Source organism: Capricornis sumatraensis, chromosome 12 (assembly GCF_032405125.1).
Source record: "Capricornis sumatraensis isolate serow.1 chromosome 12, serow.2, whole genome shotgun sequence".
Classification (NCBI taxonomy): domain Eukaryota; kingdom Metazoa; phylum Chordata; class Mammalia; order Artiodactyla; family Bovidae; genus Capricornis; species Capricornis sumatraensis.
Genome location: NC_091080.1, coordinates 15250544 through 15273143, shown reverse-complemented (window position 1 = coordinate 15273143; position 22600 = coordinate 15250544). Strand labels below are relative to the sequence as shown.

At 33.1% G+C, this 22600-nt stretch overlaps 1 protein-coding gene across 1 annotated transcript in view; it reads left to right on the top strand.

Annotated features, from left to right (window-relative positions):
* PCDH17 (protocadherin 17) overlaps window positions 1-22600 on the top strand; it is a 105097-nt gene that overhangs the window by 14970 nt on the left and 67527 nt on the right. Inside the window, exon 2 of the mRNA XM_068984729.1 lies at window positions 22471-22529. Within this exon, the coding sequence (XP_068840830.1) occupies window positions 22471-22529 (59 nt within the window). The remainder of the gene's footprint in view (window positions 1-22470; window positions 22530-22600) is intronic.

The following is a 22600-nucleotide window of genomic DNA, read 5'->3' as shown; positions in this document are numbered from 1 at the left end:
GAATTCACTGTCAACTCTCATTTATGAAAAAGCAAAAGACTTTCATAAAGAGTAAACTAACAGTGTCAAATATTACATCAATTAGCCTATGAATAATAAGTTCTCAGAGGGGATATTTATATTCACAATTATATAAACATTATAGTTCAAGTCCATCTGTAAATTCACCCTGGAATATTTGTTATTTGAGGGAAAGAAGGCCCATCAACAGTCAGTGCTATTCTATCCAGATGAGCAGTCAGGCTGGGTCTTGATTCTCGGCACTATTAGATATCAAAGGCCCATGTATCCAGGGCAGACATTCTCCTACACAGTGGATCCAAGCTGGACCTGAAATATTAATATTTCATAATCTGTCTGAATTTTACTTCTTTCCAGAATGTGCTTGTTCTTGAACTATCATACGTGCTTTTTTTTTTTTTTTCTTTTTTTAAGAATACAGCTGAGAAATCCTCTGGAAAGGTGACTTCCAAATAATGTTGGTAGAATGTGAATGTTTTGCAAATATACTAGTTTTCATGAGTTTAATTTCTTTTCACATAAACCAAATAATCTAAACACATGTGTCATCTGTTTATAAACTTCTCAAAAAGTTGTTTAAATAACTGAAAAGTATCATCAAAGCACATAATTTGAGTGAAGCAAATGGAAAGAAATTATTGCTTATATTTTATACTGATCTGTTCTAATTTTTTTCTTCCTATCTTTGCCTTCTGGTATCTTTTCTGTGATATCCATTCAGAAAACATATTTTTACATAGATAGCTTAAGGACCTTCTACATTTATGTATAACTTAAATATTTTTAAATATGTATATTTAATATATTTATATATATAATATATATTTATATATTTAATATATATTTTCATATATTTAAAAGAAATATATATATGTATGTATATAGGTTGAAGAGACCATGGTGGAATTTCTCACCAAATTACTACTTAACTCTACAGTTGCCCATCAGTATCTGTGGGGGGTATATTCTAGGACATCTTGAATTCCAAAATTTAAAGATGCTCAAGTCCCATATATAAAATGGTTTAGTAATTACATGTAGCCTACACATATCCTTCCATGTACTTTAAATTATCTCTAGATTACTCACAATACCAAAGGCAATGTAAATCCTATGAAAATAGTTGTAAATATAATGTAAATGCTAGGTTAATAGTTGGAGCTTACAGCAAATTCAGGTTTTGTTTTTTGGAACTTACTGGAATTTTTTTCCCCAAATGCTTTTTGTTTGAGATTGGTTGAATCTGATGTGTGACCTGACAATACGAAGAGCTGACCATATGTACATTTGGACTTAAGATCATGTAGTTGATTTTACATAGTGGAGCTGTACAGGGGTACATTGAATTTCAGATGGATTGGATTCAAAGTACTATGTTTGGCATCATTAAAATGCACCTCATAGACAAGATACATTTATTTAGTTAAAACTAAAAAGCTTCTTATTTCCTTTAATCTAGACTTGAGTGTATATTTTAAGAAGTAAAGTGTTGATATTCTTTTTATATAAAAACGATAAAATGAACCTCTCCACATGACTCCCTCATTTTGTTCTTCAGGCAAGAGTGTGCTCTATTGAGATATAGTAGAGAAAGGATTCTCCATCTGCCACTCCTGAAAATAGAATGCTTAGCTATTTACCTCTTGATAAATCTTCTTTATTTATTTATGACTATACAAGTCAGAGAAATAGACTAACATATCAGTTCCTAATATAAAGAAAGGAAATTTATAGTTAAACTTTGTCAACAAATTCTTTAAAGTTATTTTCATTTGAAATTTCCTGTTAAGCTTCAGTGAACTGCTTTATTTAAATAGTCATCGTTTAACTAGAGAAATTTAATCTCCAAGGACACATCTGTTATTTAATTATATTATAGGTTGGGTTTTGTTTGGTGGAAGTGTGGGATGCAAAGGTGCTAGGGGTTGGAAAAGAAAAGGGGCTCTAATTCAGTATCCCCAGGTAATATGATATAATAATTGGCAAATGGAGGTATCATTTCAGTTGGTTAATTGTAATAAACCTATTATCTTGTTAGAGGATTAAAGTAGAATCAACATGTTGGGAAATAGATAAAAGGTGCATGAAAGCATTTAAAATTTAATCATTAGATATTATTGCACCCATCTGCTCCCAGGAAATATAATTGGAAATTTGATTCATTGACCTTTAGCTGCCATTTTGGATCATAGTTCCAAAGTCGATGTTTTCAAGTTGGATATTTGAAGTTAATTTGATCAGAACCATACTCAGTACATTTTAAACTCAATTACCTTTTTGAACAAAATTTCAAAAAATAAAATCAGGCTTAATGGCTGGTGTGTATTTGACAATAGCATCAGCATAGTTGTTTAATTCTGAATCTGGTTAAAGCAACTAATGTTCAACTTCATTAAGGTTTCTCTTAATTGAAAGAACTGACAAACTTTTTATGTTGCTTTATTCACAAACTCCTACTTCTCATTAATTATTCTCCAGATCTATATTACACTAATGTATAGTTACAACATCCAATTATACTAAAATTACCTACCATGACATATGAAAAAACAGTATTTAGTAAAACAGGTGATTATCCTTAATTAAAAAAAAAAAATTGGCACTTCTCAAGCCCCTTATGCCAACATAAATATGATGCTACAGAACCCTCCTAAAATATTTCTTACACTTCACTCAGAAGAGTGAAATGTAATAAAATTACATGCCTAACAGAAAAAATAATTATGTAAATTGATCATGATTTCTTGTCAGTGTTTGTACACTGCTCTGTTCACTGAAGTTCATGTAACTTGGAAAAGAATCATGATTAAACAGGTGTTTCTTCAGCCTTTGAGATCAAATTTCTGAAATATTTATATAGTGATGAGCCAGATGTACAAAGCTTAACCTTATAATCCCATTTCGCAGCTTTTCCAAATACTTGGAAACTTGTTAAGTATGAAGCTGATTATTTTGGCAGCATAGTTCCATTAATAGGATTCAGATCTTCCTTATTTACAAGCGAGCGCTGTTAATGTAATCTAGTATATTAAGTTGACATGGAAACTGAAAAAGAATCCATTTAAGGGTTCACTGACAGGGAAGGGTTTCTCTAAAGCTCTTTTTATTATGTGTGTTTTTTTTAAAAATTAACTTCTGTTAGAAAACACATGGTACAGGTGAATGAAGTAAGTGTTTTAGGTACTATGCTACTACTTTGGTGTGAAGCAACTATTACTCTGATTTCTCATACTTTTATCATAGTCTTGATATATACCAAATATGACAATGCATCTGCCCTTTACAAATATCCCCTTCAGCATCATCTCAGTTGTAAAGCCTTGCGTGTCATTTGACATGTGAAATTATTTTAAATGCACTTTTGCTTTTTTTAATGAATAGAGGCAACACAGAGTAATGTAATAATGTGTCATGATTTTCATTTTGCTTATTTATTGGTTCTGCAATAGTAGATGGAGAAATTATTGTTATGCTTTCAGTTTGAGCTGTTTATGCACCATGCAGCTAGGTGCACCATTTCGTATTTGTGACATTCTGTCCTCTCAAGAAAAAAGAGTATCAAGATTCTTAAATCAAATTAGACTAGGAAGAGTTTTATACTTTGTCTTTTTTTTTTTTTTTTTTACTTTATTTTACTTTACAATACTGTATTGGTTTTGCCATACATTGACATGAATCCACCACGGGTGTATACAAGCTCCCAATCCTGAATCCCCCTCCCACCTCCCACCCCATATCATCTCTCTGAATCATCCCCATGTACCAGCCCCAAGCATCCTGTATCCTGTAACATAGACTGGCACTTCATTTCTTGCATGACAGTATACATGCTTCAATGCCATTCTCCCAAATCATCCCACCCTCTCCCTCTCCCTCAGAGTCCAAAAGTCCTTTCTATACATCTGTGTCTCTTTTGTTGTCTCGCATACAGGGTCATCATTACCATATTTCTAAATTCCGTATATATGTGTCAGTATACTGTATTGGTGTTTTTCTTTCTGGCTTACTTTACTCTGTATAATTGGCTCCAGTTTCATCTATCTCATTAGAACTGATTCAAATGTATTATTTTTAATGGCTGAGTAATACTCCATTGTGTATATTGACCACAGCTTCCTTTGTCTTTTTTTTATACTAAGTGCATAGCTTTTATAAACTACCTGACTCTGCTTGAATAATAAACTCATGCTCCTTCAGAGAGAGGAAAAACCTGTTTTTCAAACTATATGTGACCACCCAATTCCCTATTTCATAAAGTAGGAAAAAGGAAACAGACTATCAGTGACTAGAACAATTCTTCAGCTTTTTATCTCTCTTGGGAAATTTATCTATTTCACATCTTATATTTATAAAAAATGTGTCTAATGAACCAAAAATAAAGAGACATAATATTCTTAACATTGCTACTCATCAAGAAAAAGCAAATCAAAACCCTTCAGCTCACAGCTGTCAGAATGGCTACCATCAAAAAGAACACAAATAACACGTTTGCAAGAACGTGGAGAAAAGGGAACCCTATACACTGTGGATGTGAATGTAAACTAGGTGCAGCCACTATGAAAGACAGTATGGAGGGTTCACAAAAAACTAAGACTAGAACTACCACATGGCCTAGCAATTCCACTCCTGGCTATATATCTGCAAAAAAAAATTTTTTTAAACCCACTAATTTGAATATATATATACACCTCATTGTTTATAGATCATAGCAGCATTATTTAATATTGCCAAGATTTGAAAGCAACCTAAGTGTCTATCAACATATAAATGACCGTTAAAAAGAATACATTTGCATCAGTTCTGATGAGATGGATGAAACTGGATCCGATTATACAGAGTGAAGTAAGCCAGAAAGAAAAACACCAATACTGTATACTAACACATATATATGGAATTTAGAAAGATGGCAATGATGACCCTGTATAGAAGACAGCAAAAAAGACACAGATATGTATAATGGACTTTTGGACTCAGAGGGAGAGGGAGAGGGTGGGATGATTTGGGAGAATGGCATTGTCACATGTATACTATCATGTAAGAATCGAATCGCCAGTCTATGTCCGATGCAGGATACAGCATGCTTGGGGCTGGTGCACGGTGATGACCCAGAGAGACATTATGGGGAGGGACGTGGGAGGGGGGTTCATGTTTGGGGACGCATGTACACCCGTGGTGGATTCATGTCAATGAATGGCAAAACCAATACAGTATTGTAAAGTAAAATAAAGTAAAAATAAAATTAAAAAAATGAATAAAGATGTGTAACATGTATTGTATATATACACAATGGAATACTACTTACCCATAAAAATGAATGAAATTTTGCAATTTGCAGCAACATGGGTGAACTTGGAAAGCATTATGCTAATGAAATAAGTCAGAGAAATATAAACTCTGTATGATAGCACTTATATGTGGAATCTTACAAATATAGCAAACTAGTGAAAATCAGCAAAAAAAGAAGCAAATTTGTAGATACAGAGGGCAAACTAGTAGTTACCAGTGGACAGAGGGGCAAGATCGGGGTGGGAGTACAATCTGTTGGGTGTAAGAGATGTTCAAGAATGGGAAATAGTGTAGTTATTGTAAATGGAAAGTGACTTTTAAATTTTTATTAAAAAATTCTTACAGCTCTAAAAATAATCAAAATTGCTTGGAAAAAAAGAAAATCTCTATTTTTACAAGGAGAGGCACCTAGCTATCTTTCATGGCCAAAGATATTAAAAGCTAATTTCCATATTAATTGGCACAGGTCTGAAAACAGATTTTTCTGAAAAGTTAAGTATTTGCAAGTAAACTAGAGAATATTTGTCCAGAAGACCTGGCATACCCAGAAAATATTCAGATAATGACTTTAAATAAAGTTTCAAGAATAATTATATATTTTAATAAAATAAGTGTGCAAATACTGACCAAAAATCCCATATAGAATTAGTAACCTATAAAAAAGAATTCTTCAAGGACAATGGATATGTAAATACATGTTGAATAATAAAGTCTTTGGACCATTATTTTTGTGTGTGTGACATATTAAAAAATACGTTTCTCCATTGAGACTGTGCCTCTATATCTGTGTGGTTAAGACCCAGGCACGGCTGGTCAACTGCCTTTTGGATTTCAACTGCTTTAGAATTGATGCTTTTGAACTGTGGTGTTGGAGAAGACTCTTGAGAGTCCCGTGGACTGTAAGGAGATCCAACCAGTCCGTCCTAAGGGAAATGAGTCCTGAATATTCATTAGAAGGACTGATGCTGAAGCTAAAACTCCAATACTTTGGTCACGTGATGTGCACAACTGACTCATTTGAAAAGACCCTGCTGCTGGGAAAGATTGAAGGCGGGAGGAGAAGGGGACAAGAGAGGATGAAATGGTTGGATGGCATTATTCAATGGACATGAGTTTGAGTAAACTCTGGGAGTTGGTGATGGACAGGGAGGCCTGGTGTGCTGCGGTCCATAGGATCACAAAGAGTTGGACAAGACTGAGCAACTGAACTTAACTGATCATCAAACTGGGAATCTGTAGTCAGCTTCTAGGGACTACATTTCACCACAGGAAAAGTTACTCCCTTCCTGTTTGATTTTTAGCAAGTCACTAGTTTCCATAAGAAGAGAGTTTACTCTTGGAAACAACAACTATTACAAAACCCTGATATGTAAAAATTCAAAGAAATATTAATATGTTTAATTTTGAGTTGTTGTACCAGTCCCTGCTGGGATGGGCAATACATGACATACACACACACACACATATGTGCCCACACACACACAACTAGATTTTTACTTTATAATATTGTAGGCAGCTGTATTTCAATTTTAAAATCTTATATATTCAAAACAATATATTAAAACTGCTTTTTACTCAAATTTATATAAATATAGCATAAATATCTTTCTATGTCCATGATGTATTTTCATATACATGATGGAATTCTTGGCCAATTATGAACATTTTACAATTCATTTAATCTTACTCTCATTGACAGACTCTTTATTTATCCAAATTCGTTTTTATTTATTTATTTTTAGTTTTTATTTATTTATTTACTTATTGATGTATAATTGCTTTACAATGTTGTGCTAGTTTCTGCTGTACAAAGTGAGTCAGCTATATGTATACATAGGTCTCCCTCTCTTGGGCCTCCCCATCTCACTCCTCTGTCTCACTCTAGGTCACCCCTATCCTCCCACCTCCCTCCTGGAGGTCACTGCAGAGCTGAGCTCTTTGGGCTATACAGTCGCTTCCCACTAGCTATGCATTTTACACATGGTGTTGTATATGCGTCAGTGTTATTCTTTCAGTTCATTCCACTCTCTCCATATCCACATGATTGGCAGATTCCTTACAATGAGATTCTAGTTTCAAGGCCTTGGCTTTTAAAAGCAAATAAAACTTGCTTTTCAGTCCAGAGCAAGTTGCTTAACTTCTTTTTTCCTGTTTTCTTACCAAGTGTAATAATAATATTTGTTACTCATCATGCTGTCATAAGTGTTAAGAGTGAAATATGATTGTGCTGAAAAATAATGTTAATGATACTAAATTCCAAATAAATATTAACCCATATTAGTATTTTTGTTAACAGCAAAAGACAGAAAACATTCTGGAGCAGTTAAACTTTGGGCTTTTAATATGTAGACATATTTCCTGCAGAAACAAAATTTCAGTAGGCCTCAATCCTAGATTATTTATGATTATAAAAATGTAATTTTACTGGAATGCAAATTTGTTTTACTGTAAATTTCTATTTTGACCTTTCTAAACTGAGTGATCACTTTTGTTTTAATGTTAGACATTTTAAAATGTGATTGATTTTTGATAGAATTTATCTTGTGAAAATTTGTTTCTAGATGTTTAAAACTTCTTAAACCACCAAAGTAAACTCTGAAGGGGAGAGATATTATTAAGTCTTCCTTAGAATTGTGCTTTTTATTCAGGGAGACCTTGTGAGAAATAAAGCTCACACTGGGTAGAAACTGAAGAGAAGTTTCCATGCAAGAATTGTAGGCACTGAACATTAGAAAGTTAGAGACATATGACAGCATCTGATTTCATTTGCACTTCTTTTCATGTGAGAAAATCGAAGCATAGGAATGTTACCACAGCTTGCCAGGAATAGAGAACTAATGTCATCTGACTCAGAGTTTAGGATGTTTACTCCTACACCAGTTGGGATATCATATTTGACATGCATTTCTATTGAGGTATCTGTAGAGTATGAGAACATCTTATAGCATGAAAATTGCTGCTATGAAGTAATACAACTTACTTCCTAAACTGCATGTCAATTTAAAAGAGAATTAAGGCTTCCACATAGTAAACATCAAACACTCCACTGGAGCCCAGGTACAGCATGTTGTCACAGGGTCTCTCCGATGGGAAACCAGCAGTAGTGTCAAGAGGCTCCCTACTTGTTCCTAAACACTGAAAATACTTTCAAATTTTGGAGACTCTAGAAGCAGCCCTGGAGTCTCATATTTAATCATAGAACTGGCTTTGATTCTTTTATTCTCATCAAAAATTGTCTAGTAGACATCATTATTTTTATTTGTGTTTGATTTCAGGGCTGACCAATTATAGGCATAAAGCCATTCAACTAGATGTGACCTGATATTAGAAGTCTGTAGAGAGTGTTGGTTAACAAGCATGCTTAGAATGAAAATAATCTGTGAGATGTGTCAGACAATGATAAATAGAATAGAACAGAAAGAAAAGGATAATACACACAAAAGCAAGATGAATCATATAGAACTTGCAGGATTTTTATTTGAAAGAGTGCAAAATCTGGAGTCAAAAGAACTTCTTCATATTACTTACTCATACTGGAACCTCTGGCTAGTCTTTCATGAAGTCCACAGGCATCAGTTTCTCCATCCATAAAACAGAAATAATTATAATAGCACCAGTCAGTCAGGCTGAAAGGAAATAATAGACATGGAAGAGTTGAAATACTGTGATGACATCAACCTCTAAAATGTAAAGAAGCACAGGAGACAAAGCTCAGCAAACTGAAGAATTCTTTTCTTTGGGGAGGAATGGGTTACTGTTATCCTTAAGAACACTCTAGAAGAACTTACAATACAGTTCAGGAAACTTCATGCATCTAAGTGCATTTTGCTTTCAAGTGTTCCCATGGTGGTACTGTTTCTGCAGTTTTAAATTGTTTGAAATTGAATATAAACATGCCATAAATCACCTAAGGCCTAAATCCACTTAAAAGTATGATTCGTTTTTCAATCAGGTACTTTCTAAATGCATACTCTGTGAGAAAGTCTGTGTCGCACAGAGGATGAAAATGACTTCTAAATCATGACCTGATGGCTTAGCAGATAAAGAATCCACATGCAATGCAGGAGGCAAAGGAGACACAATTTGATCCATGGGTCAGGAATCCCCTGGAGAAAGGGATGGCTACCTACTCCAGTATTCATGCCTGAAAAATACCCTGGACAGAGGAGCCAGGTAGACTACAGTCCAAAGGGTTGCAAAGAGTCAGACATGAGTAAGCAAGTAATCACATATGTGAAAATGCCTCATTACTATTGATATTTTATATACAGAAGTGAGTAGAGTAAAAAATGTTAATTGTATGTTAAGAACTGAACTGAGTCTTTCTAAGGAGGCTTCAACTTTTTTTTTTTTCTTTTTTCTAATTTTTATTTTTACTTTATTTTACTTTACAATACTGTATTGGTTTTTCCATACATTGACATGAATCCACCACGGATGTACATGCGATCCCAAACATGAACCCCCTTCCCATCTCCCTCCCCACAACATCCCTCTGGGTCTATTCTAAAGTTCAGGGGCAATATGGACTCTGTCACAACTACTGAACTTTGCCATTGAAGGATGAAAGCAGCCAAAGACAACATATAAGTGAAAGGGAATGGTTGAGTTTCAATAAAACTTTATTTTCAAAAACAAAGAATGAGTCCCATAACCATCCAGAGTTCACCAACCAATTTTGTAAGTCATACCTGTTAATAATATTTGTTTTTTTTTTTTTTTCCTATTTGAGTGTCTGTTAAAAAACTGTACTATTTAGACTTTAAATTGTTGTTGTTGTAGTCACCAAGTCATGTCTAACTGTTTTGCCACCCCATGGACGGTAGCCTGCTAGACTCCTCTGTCCATGGGATTTCCCAGGCAAGAATACTGGATTCAGTTGCCATTTCCTTCTCCAGGGGATCTTCCTAACCTAAGTGATAGAACCTGAGTTTACTGCTTTGACAGGCAGGTTCTTTACTACTGAGCTACCAGGGAAGCCCAGACTTTAAATGGTTTCTAACAAAATAAAAATGACTGTTCCTTCAAAACTAGATATTTGATATATTGGAAGAATGCTTTCTTATTACTTCATGAAGTGATTCTCTAGGAAAGAATAGTAGAAAATAAAAATTCTTAGAATTAAAATCTTCAAGCAAAAAAAGAATGGGGGGGAGGGTGCTTGAATTAGGAATTAAGTGACGACCTGATAGAGAGTAGAGATATTTCATTTCATTTTGTGCTAATGTTTAATTAAAAATATGTTAACGTTAGTAAAGACACTTTATTTTAATTTCAGGTAAGAACACTAATCTAAAATAGACTATTTCCTTTGACTCATGCATTTTAAATGTGATACTTATTCTTATATTTCAGAGGGAATTGAAAAATATTCTGATAATCTAATACTCATAAATTTGATTAATAATTAATTTTTCCTCAAATATAGGAATGCTTTTTTCTTTGTAATGTTCATTTCTGAGGACAAGTCTTCCAGATTCCTGTATGTTATCTTCTAATTTCCATAATTGTGCTTTCAAATTACTCTTTTGTTTTCAAGCCAGAAATTCAAATCCAATGGATATTTTTTAATTTACATTTTTATATAATTTTTGTTCTTTGGAAGGAGTTAGTAAATTATCCTTAAATACTTGCAAAATGTTGAAGACTCAGAATTTCTCAAAAGTATATACTAAATACTGTAAAATACACTGTCTGTTTAGCTGGTTGGATGAATCCTTACTTATAAAGAGTTAAAAATTCTCTATGCCTATCAAGTGTTAGAGGAAGGAAATGTGAGAAAGGTGCTACACCATTTAATTTCATCTTGAATTCCTCCTACTTTTTTCTTCTCTTAAAAAAAAAAAAATTGGAATGCACCTATACAGCCAATGACTTGAAAGGCTGATGCAAAATCATATCAGAAACTGATCTTGTTGATAACTTTTTCTTGCATTTGTGAATATAATCATCATTTTAAAAATAATTGACTGTCAATATTTTGAGGTGCAAGACTGGTGAATTGTGCTTACCAAATTATTGCATGCATAAAGTTTTAAATTTTAGCGTATTGTGAAAAAATATACTAATGAAACAGATAACAGCCATAGAGATTGTTTTACTTTTTAGGTTAGTTATTTACTTTTTAGGAATTTTACCTAGTGATTAACTAAATATAATACCTTAAATTTGCACTGTAAAAGTTCAGAAGTGCTTATTTTGACAATTGATAACATATGACTATAATGATGGTAATTATACAGTTAAGCTTACAGTATGCATTATATATTTGATAATAGATGCCATTATTACCTTTTTAGGGCTTCCCTGGTGGCTCAGATGGTAAAGAATCTGCCTTCAATGCAGGATACCTGGACTTGATCCCTGGATTGGAAATATCCCCTGGAGAAGGGAATGGCAACCCACTCCAGTATTCTTGTCTGGAGAATTCCATGGACAGAGGAGCCTGTGTCCATGGGGTCATAAAGAGTCAGATATGACTAAGTGACTGGAAAAATCTAGTCATTAGAATTAAGTATAATATTAAGCATATTAAAATAATTTAATATGAAAGTATAAAAAGAAAGGTACAAATGCCCAAAGAGCCATCTTGTTATCAGGGGTAACAGTAGTACTATTTTGCTTAGTATGTAACAGTAATTTTTAAGATCATTTCAAGGCAATTCACATTAATGTCTCATTAAATTATTTCTGAAAATATTGGAGGATGAAGCATTATTTTTCTCTATTTCTCAGAGAGGCAGTACATTAACCGACGGTTCCTGGCAGTCTTTGGCAAGTGTTACTGTCCTACAATGAATTAGGCATATGACAAGTGACCCTAGGAAAGTCAGCTGTAGTTTTTCTGTTAAAAAAAAAAAAATGTGTACAGTGACTATATTGTGTCTCCTAGGACAACTGAAAAGAATGAATAGTAAATAATAATACTATTTTGTAGATCCTAATGTAGGGCTGCTGCTGCTGTTGCTAAGTTGCTTCAGTCGTGTCTGACTCTTAGTGACCCCATGGACTGCAGCCCACCAGGCTCCTCTGTCCATGGAATTTTCCAGTCAAGAGTACTGGAGTGGGGTGCCATTGCCTTCTCCAGCAGCATACTGCAAATCTCCAAGTATAGAATAGTGATAATAGTGCTGTGATACCATCTACATGCGTTTAGATGCAGTGAGGTAGAGTTTCAAAGCATTTCCATATTAGCTAAGTTAATTGGACTAAAAGTTGGTTTGAATCAAATAATCCAATTTTTTAATATAAATTTATTTATTTTAACTGGAGGTTAATTACTTTACAATATTGTATTGGTTTTGCCATACATCGACATGAATCCGCTACAGGTATACACATGTTCCCCATCCTGAACCCTCCTCTCTCCTCCTCAATTTTTTAAAATTTCCATTTGGTTATGAGCAAGTTTCTCAAAATTAATAAAATTAGATTTTAAAGACATGTATTTTGCAGAAAGACAGCATTCATAGTGATAAGAAGTCAAATAATGTGTCACTAATTTTTCTCCCTCCCTTTTTGTTTTTATCTTCTCATGTGGAGCATTCTAGAAACTCAGGCTTATAATGAATTTCTGTTGGGGATATATATTTGTGTCGTTAGTTTCTTGGAGGCCCAATTGTAGAGAATTTAGTTTCAGATATTCCCTCCGGGGGAAAAATCTTTCCATATTCTTCATAGAGATGGAAAAAGAGTACAATAGGAGGAAAGCAGAGGAGAGTTTCTTAAGAATAAATGTCTGATAAAGAGTTAAAAAGAAAATAAAAGAATATCAAACTTCCTCTGCTGCTTGGAAGAAAAAGGGAACTGCATATTACATAGGGCTGAGATGGAGATGCTTAGCATCCTGAAGAGAATGGATTAATTAGGGATGTTGAAATTAGCAATCTTTCAGTAAACTGGTTAGGATTCCTTTCCTAAGACATCAACTCATGGCCTAATGTGCTGCCCTTGCCAGTGGAATAGTGCAGTTAGCATTTGGTGGATCCCAGTGGTCTCTGGGCTCAAACTTTCAGCAAATATATGAAGAGAATGTGCATTTTTCTCTATTTTGTGCACTTTTCCAGGTAACAAATAGCTCTCATTTTATCTTTTGAGTATTTCAATTTTCTTCTTTCTTGTCAAAGATGACTTTAAGATCAAAAATTGCATAATTAAATTCTGGCATGCCAGCTATTATTAAAGTTATCAATGCCATTTATAAAACGGTTAACATTTTCAAGAGTTTTTCAGATTTAGCCACATCACTTCAAAAATTCATCTAAGTCATCCGAGTTGAATAGTGGACTTAGAATTCTCACTTACAGGATATAGCTTGTTCCCCCATTTTTAAATTTAAAGTAATGTTAGTTTTTGCTCAATGTGGTAAGAATTTCTCTTTTTTTTCCCTTGTGCTTTTAGTAACGTAACACAAGTGTGGACCACACTGTATTTGTATAAAATGTATTATTTTGGAAATCACTGATAAATACAGTTATTGCCATACCTCATGCACTTTAGAAATTTCAAAGCCATAGGTGCTGTCAGATAACTTTATAAGTGGTGGCTTAAAATGTTGTTGCCTATTTCAGCAATGTGTAGAGAACCACACCATATATTCTGTTGAAGGCAGAGCTATCAGAAGCAATGTCAGTATGAAAAGCCTTAAAGTGAATTATTCACCTCTTAACACTCCCTTGTGTTCAGACTGCTGCAAAGAGAATGCTTGTTATCAATGTGAAAAGCAGTGCCTTTGAATTAAGGGAAAAGTTCAACTTGTTTCATTTTGTTTGCAACCCAGTGGCATCAATACATACTATCAATCTTTTGTCCTTAATTCAAAGGTACTTTTAAAATTTCACTCCCCTGTTCCTCTGAATTAGGAAAACACTGATCATCTAAGTATAACTGAAACTATAACTACACATCCAACTGAACATTCACTTTTGAGAAGTTTTCTCTTAATGATGACTTCAAAGAGTCAAGTACACACTTTTGTTTTTCTTCAATAATTCCAATTCTAGATCAATAACACTAGAATGAAAGCTTTCTTTATATTTGTGTTGCAGCCTTTAAAATAATCTTTTTGTATTTGACATATCTGTCTGCTCTCATATGTTATAAAATTACAGGCTGCTGGCACAGATATATAAAGTTTATTCAGATAAACATAAAACATTTATATTATATACACATATATATGTATATGTGTATATATATATATATATATATATATATATATAAAATTGGTGAGGTAGATGCTTCTAGAACTTGGTGCAAAATACTACATCTTTTGTCCCTCATTGTCTAATCTGTTGTCAATATTATTTATTGTATCTTTATTTTCAAATATTATAGTTTTGAATTTTAGTTTTAATTTTTCAATTTTAGAACTTTCATTTTGACCCTATTTCCTATCTTTAGGCCCAAGACGAGGATACCGCAAGAGAGGTTCTTAGGGCTCAAAACTTGAGGCACTTACTCTCAGGGTCATACTTTTACATTCCTGGTCATATTTCCAATATTCTAAGATATTTTAAGGTCCTTGTTGGTTAATTCTGTCATCTTTTTCATGCCAGGGTCTCGTTTTATTGATTGATCTTTCTCCTAGGTATGGTTTATATTTTCCTGGTTTATTGCATGCCTTGTCATTCTTGATTGAATCTCAGATATTGCAAATTTTACATTGTTGAATGCTAGATTTTTATATTGTGCATAGTTGGAGCTAACCATATGCTTCAGTTTACATACTGAACCTCTGTCCCAATGGCCTCCTCTTTGGTAAGAAACAGACATAGAAACACAAAATAATATCAAAAAAATGCCAGCAGTTTTTAAACCACTGTCTTCTGTGTTTCCACAACAACGATTCTGGAAATGCCAGAGCTGTTTGGTTTGTCAAAATTGATCTCTCCATAGGAAGTTTCCTGACTGCCTTATGACTCTATAATGGGAAATGTAAGATATTGCTGGTAAATTAGCACCAAGGTATTGTGTATATATTTATCATATAGTTATTGCACTAATCATTGATTGAGTTCTAGCATCATTTACTTAAATAGTATCTATGATGGTGAAAAATAACTCTGGAGTCTGCTTTCCTAATGCTCACAATGTTTTTTCTCTCCTCCTTTTGTAGGGATACAATTGGAGAATAGTACTCTGATTTTTTCTTAAAGTTCTTTTGAAATGAGACTTGAAATGATGAGGATTTTATTTTTCTCATTCCACAGTTTTCCCATTTTCTAGAAATTCGGTAGTGTTTTACAATTTACTGGACTTTCATCCAGTTATCATCATTTTGAGATTATTACAGTGGTGCTTATAGGATTAAACAGTTTTAAAAGTGGGAATTCCCTAGTTGTCCAGCGGTTAGGATTCTGCGCTTCCACTGCAGGGAGCCTGGGTTCAGTTCCTGGTTGGGGAACTAAGATCCTGCAAGCTGTGAAGTACAGTCAAAAAATAAAAAGTTAAAAAGTTATAACAGGAAAGCTATTATACAACTAAGAATTTTCACATATTATCTCATATAAAATATAAAATCACACATTTTAGATTATTTTATCCTTTGATACCATCAAAGTTGTAAAATTATTTTGACAATTTTTCACACACTTTGGGGCATCTTAGATGCTAGTAATTTCATATTCAGTGTCTTTAGTTTTTAGAAAGATTCACTTATTTACAAATATAGAGTCACTTTCATGAGGTATTTTCTAAATTAAAAGACTCACCATTTCTAAGGCTGGTTCCTACTTCTTCATGATATAGCTACATTTTTTCATGCATTGAAAGGAAAAGCTTCTTTGCCATAAATACAGTCTGAAATCTTTATTTATTTAAATTATGTATTTTATGGCTGGGTAAACAAGAACTACACACAAGAAAATGATCTTTGAAAAAAATGAAAATTAAACTAAATAATTCATATTTAAGATGACTGTCTTATAGAGTGTTGCTTGGGTTTGTTAGTGTGGCCATATAGAGTTTTATATCTCAAATCCCTTTGTAGCCTGTCCAAATAAACATGGGATCTCTACACAGGGTTTTGAAAGTTAACTGTATAGATTTTAAAGACAAAGTTCAGAAATATTCTTTATTGAGACTATTTAATGAAAACAATTTTAGTTTTATAATTCTCTGTGAGACAGAAGTAGCTTCAGTGTGTATGAGATGCAGATGATCACCATATACATTTATACTTAAAATTACCTGTTATTAGCATCCAGTAAAATGAACCTTTTTTGAATGTGTGTGTGTGTGTTTTCATGTATAACTTCATGAAACTAACACCACAGTCAGCATACTAAAGAGTTCTATCACCTTAAAAAGCTTCCCTATGCTCTATCTCTATAGTCAGTCTTAACCCTGGCATCCACTGATCTATTCTTTGTCATAACAGTTTTTGCTTTTTTGCAAAGTCTTATAAATAGAATCATACAGTGTACAATTCTTTTGAGACTGGCTTCCTTCACTCAGCATAATGCTTTTGCGATTCATCCAAGTTGTTGGATCAATTGTTCACTTTTGTTGTTGTTGTTTATAGTTTTCATTCTATATATATACCACAGTCTGTTCACCAGTTGAAAGTTATTTGGGCTGATTCCAGTTTTGGCAAAGAGAACTCTTGAAAAATGTACAGATATCTGTGTGATCATAGTTTTCATTTATTTAAGGTAAATACCAAGTTATTGGGTTAATTTTGGTCTTTTCTTTCCCCTATGGATCATATTTTTGTTATTATGTCAAAGAATTCTGCCTAACACCAGGTCACATAGATTTTCTGCAGCGTTTTCTTAAGTTTTATATTTTCATTTAGATCTGTAATCAATTTAAAGTTTTTAAAGTGTTTTTGTTTTGTTTTAATAAGTTGTTTATTTCTATTGAATTGCCTTTTGCAACCTGGTAGAAAATCAGTTGAATATCTCTGTTGGTTACTTCTGAATAGTCTCCTCTGTCACATTGATCTATGTGTCTTTTCCATTGACAATACTACACTGTCTTAGTGTAGCTTCACAGTATCTCTTAAAATAGGGTAATGTAATTCCTTCAAATTTAATCTTTTTTTTTTTAATATTTGAATATTATAGTTTTTTTGTTTTATTCTAGAATCCTCTTGTCTATAGCTACAGAAAGTCATGCAAAGAATATGAATGGAATTATATTACATGTATAGATTATTTGAGGAACTTTGATGTTTTGATTATGTTGAATTTTTAATCCATAAACATGATATATCTTTTCATTTATTTAGGCCTTTAACTTATTCCATCACTTTTTGTAATGTGCCACATACAGATTTTGTACTTGTTTTTATTTTTATTTTTGTAAATTATCTATTTGTTTAAGTATTTGATTCTCAGGAAAATATTATAAATCTGTTGCTTCAGATATTTAAGTTTCCAAATAGTTCATTGCTATAATATAGAAATATGATTGATTTTTTGTGTGGTGACTTTGAATATGGCAACATTGCTTAATTTATTTGTTGATTTTGAGAAGTTTTGTTTGTTTTGATTTGTCTTGATTCTTATTTTCTGCTTGAGCAATACTATTACGTGAGTATACAACAACACTGTGAGAAAAATTTTTCCTCCTTTTCCAGTTTGTGTGTCCTTCTTTTATTTTTTCTTGCCTTATTGACCATACTGTGGCTTTCGTGCAGTGGTGAATAGAAGTGGTGAATGATTTCAGTCTTTCAAGTTTGGTGTTTGTTATGTTCAAGTCGCTAAGTCATGTTCAATTCATCGCAGCCCTGTGAACTGCAGCATACCAGGCTCCCCTATCCTCCACTATCTAAAATTCCTGTCTATTGTGTCCATAGTGGTATCTAACCATTCATCTTCTGCTGCCCCCTTCTCCTGTTGTCGGCAATCTTTCCTGTCATCAGAGTCTTTCCCAGTGAGCCAGTTCTTCATATGAGGTGGCCAAAGTATTGGAGCTTCAGCTTTAGCATCAGTCCTTCAGTGAATATTCAGGGTTGATTTCTTTTAGGATTGACTGGTTTGATTTCCTTGCATTCCAAGGTACTCTCAGAAGTCTTCTCTAGCACCTCAATTCAAAAGCATCAATTCTTCAGTGCTCAACCTTTGTGGTCCAGTTCTCACATCCATACGTGACTACTGGAAAAACCATAGCTTTGACTAGACGGACCTTTGTCAGCAAAGTGATATTTCTGCTCTTTAATATGCTGTCTAGGTTTCTCATAGTCATGTTAGTTATACTCTTTTTTGATAGATGCTGTTTATACAACTGAAGAAGTTTCTTTCTATTCCTGTGTGCTAAGAATTTTTATCATTAATAGATGTTAAGTTGTGTCAAATGTTGGACATTTTTAAAAATTTCTATTTGTATGCTTCTAATAGTTAAAAAAATCTATTTTGACTCCTTTTGCTATTTTCAGCTCAACTTTTTTATGTGCATATAAGTGGTCATATCAAATTAATCTACTTCCACAAATAAAATGTTTTCCCAATTTCAGGCAACATGGTTCAGCTTTAGTAGGTGCTTTCTTTCTTTTTTTTTAGAGATACTAATTTTTAAAATTGGTATATTATAGATTTATTTTTAGAGTTCTAACTGATGAGCAAGTAGTAGAAAATAGTATATCTTAGGAATAGTTAATCACCACTTACTGCTAATAAAAATTATGATTTCAAGTATCATTTATAATTTACTACAATTTCCTGAGCACTAGAAGATAATACATAAAGACAAATATCAAAGAAACCATTTGTATCATACAGACTTTATCTGCTTTGTTTACTTGATTATTTTTATTTGTTTATGATTTCTATAAAAAAGAATGTAAAGAATATCTAAATTTTTATCTTCATCAAAAATCAATACAAGAAACCAAAAAAATCAAATTAGGAGGGTCAAGCAGTTTTTAAAATTAGTTTAGATTTGTTTTAAGTAATCATTCTGAGCAAATGATCATTTTTTAAAAAAAGTACCAAACATTTGCCATTTTATTTCTGAGTGAAATAGTTTAAAATAATCATCATATCCTACAGTTTAATTCAAAATGTTTACTTTAGAACTTTTCTGTTACTACTCATCAATTCCATAGATCCATTTTTTAATAATAAACAAATTATATGCTTTAAAAATAAATGGTAAAACTTGCTGTGTTCAAGTTTCATTTGAAGGGAAAACATTCTAATGATTCATTTTTATGGAAAAGAATGAAGTTTTCAAGAGTTAAATATATTCATAATTTAATTACTCTGCTGAGACCTAAAAATGTTCATCTTTGACTTCAAATTTTACTTTCTTTCTAAACTTAAAATTTAAGAATTTTAAATGTACAATGTGAAACTCAGTTTTTAGAATACACTGTTGGAAAATAGCTAAAAGCCCTTCTATTTCTAAATTTAGCCCTTGATATATATATGGCTTTTTGTCTTTTTTGTTTGTTTGTTTTACTCTGTAAATACTGTTATTTTATATTTGGATTAATTTTAATGCGTTTTCAGATACCCTTGGAGACTGGATAATGAAAATGTTATTTCTATATTAAAATCACTGTGGTTTTTATAGTGCATTAGTCATAAGTTTGTTAAAGGCTAAATGGCTATTTCATTATGGTAATTATAAACACTCTATCGCTCACATTCCTACCTATTTTAATGGAAAAATGCAGACAGACATTATTAGTAAACTTCTGATACTCTGCTACTATTAAGTTTCAGACTTCTAACATTGTACTTTGTGAAATTCCATAATAATAATAATAATAATAATAAGCCAACTTTTTTGTTTGCCTTTTTTTTAAACTACCCTCATTTCTCCTCCTGTATGTATCTTTCTATTTTACTCTTCCTCCTCTCTCTATTTTCCTCTTGTCTTTCTCCCTGCCTTTATTTTTCTCTCTTCTTTCCTTTCCAAAATTCTTTCTTTTCTAACTGTCTCTTGTTTGTTTTTATTTTCATCAAAACAATATTTGGAAGTATTACCATTGCCCAGTTGTCACAAACACTCTGAGACATACATACAAACATACAAAGACACGTCTGCGCACACACTAGCACATAATTTAAAATAACCCTTCACTTAATTGGAAAATGTATTTTATTTCTTAGTTTAAGTCTCTTATTAGAATTGCTTAGAACTTTGATATTATGCAAAAGTTTTTAGTTACTGTCTCTATTATATCAGGGGAAGAAAAGTTTTCCTAGTCTATCTCCCTGTGTCTAACTAAATAGGGATCCATATTGTATGAAGTTCCACATAACCAAAGCCATTAACATTATAAGATTAGCTGTAATAGCCCTGATATAGCAAATATTAGGGTTTTCCACTTTTCACTTTACATTTTACTCTTTCCGTAATGGGCTTCCCTGGTGGATCAGTGGTAAAGAATCTGCCTGTCATGTAGGACACACAGGAAACCCAGGAGATGTGGGTTTGATCACTCGATCAGGAAGATCCCCTGAAGAAGGAAATGGCAACCCACTCCAATATTCTTGCCTGGAATCCGATGGACAGAACAGCCTGACTGGCTATGGTCCATAGGTTCACACAGAGTCAGACAGAACTGGGCACACATTCTCTCTAATACCCTGGATTCTGTTTCTGATCTAAATACTCAGGCTTAGCTTTCAGCTGACAGCAATAATGGGTTGATTCATTTTCAGCCAATTCAAAAAAATGATTTTAAGTTTATATGTGGAGTTTCTAAGTAATTTTAGTTTTGAAAATTGGCAAAATTCTTTTGCAAACATTTTTGCTCTTGGTGTTGGTTTCCATTACTACTTTAATGGAAGATATTTATCTTTTAAAGATGGATAGCTAGTTATGGAAGCAATTAAGGTGCTTCACAGAATCTGGAAATTTGTAAAACATACTAATAAAATATATGTGCTACCACTACTAGTTAAAATAGATTAGGAGTGAGAAATTAATCGACCTTGTTTACCATCATCTTTGCATTTATCTTGACAAAGGTCATTAGAATCACAACAAGAAACAGATTAAGAAATTTGTGGAAGTTTTTCCTGTCCCCCAACTTCTAGCAGACAGTGAACCTTCGAGAGTACTCTAAGCTATTACTCTCAACAATTTTTTCCAGTAATAGTTTAAAAGGCCAAATAAATTATTAACATGGGACAAGAAAAGAGTCTTATTAGTTTAAATCAGCCTTATTTATAAGGAAAACACATTGCTCTACATTAAGCCTTACCTTGGGTCCTCTGCTTCATGAATTATGCGCTTCTGTGTCACGGATACTTGTATGCTTGATGGTCTTGTAGGAACCCATAGCTGCTTCAGAGCACAATGGTGTGATATGAAGTGAGGCAGGAAACAGGAGAACCTTTGTCGCTGAGTCAGCTGCAAGGAGAAGTAATGTGTATGAATGTACAGTATGGGGAGATCTATGAAAGATCTACTCTCTTTCTCCCAAAAGACTCTGTTCCATGGTACAAGGAGAATTCAGTTCTATTTGGCAGACCTCCATGTCAGTTTGGAAGCAGTAAAAAACAACCACAAAAACAAGTCTTATTTCTCAGTGTCTTTAATTCTCCATGTTTTAAGTAACAGTTTAATTCTCATTTTGATTTCACTTTGTTTTAATAATCAAGAGCTAACACCCCTCTCCCTTGTATTGAGTACAATTTCCAGTGTAAGGATGCAGAGAAGAATGAATCACAGAGATGAGTCCAGTCATAGGTGCTATGCTTGTGTTTGTCACTGGTACAATTTGAAGGAAAGGCCCTATATCTCTTAATTAAGGCGGGGATGACTTTAAACGATGTTACATCAAGGAGGGCAAAGAACCCCAGCAGTTGATGCAAATTTGTTTCAAAATGAGTATTATTAAATAATTCATGTTTTTAATATAGAGAAATTAGGTCATTTTTCCACTCCTCCCACAAATGTTCAATCTTAATATCTAAGTAATGAAACAATACAGAGAGTGTTATCCATCCTGGTACTAACAGAGAATGCCAGTTATGACAGGCTCATTGTTTACTTTAACAGGTAATTTGTGGACTGGAATCATTTAATTGTTCTGAGTACATAATTACATGTCAGCAATTTCCAATTTAATTAAAATGTACAAATCTGAAGATTAAGGGAATTTTTGAATTATTAATCATTTTTCCACTAGGAAATCTTGTTGCTCTGCAGGAGATTTGTCCAGTGTACAACTATACGTATTTTTTTCCTTCTTTTTCGCAGACAGACAATTTTCCCGCAGAGCCCAATTACATGGGCAGCAGGCAGCAGTTTGTTCAAAGGTAAGGCCTATTAAATAACTTTCTCGGCTTCCCCATTTGCATTCGTGTCAAAATTGCTTTGCAAGAGTCTA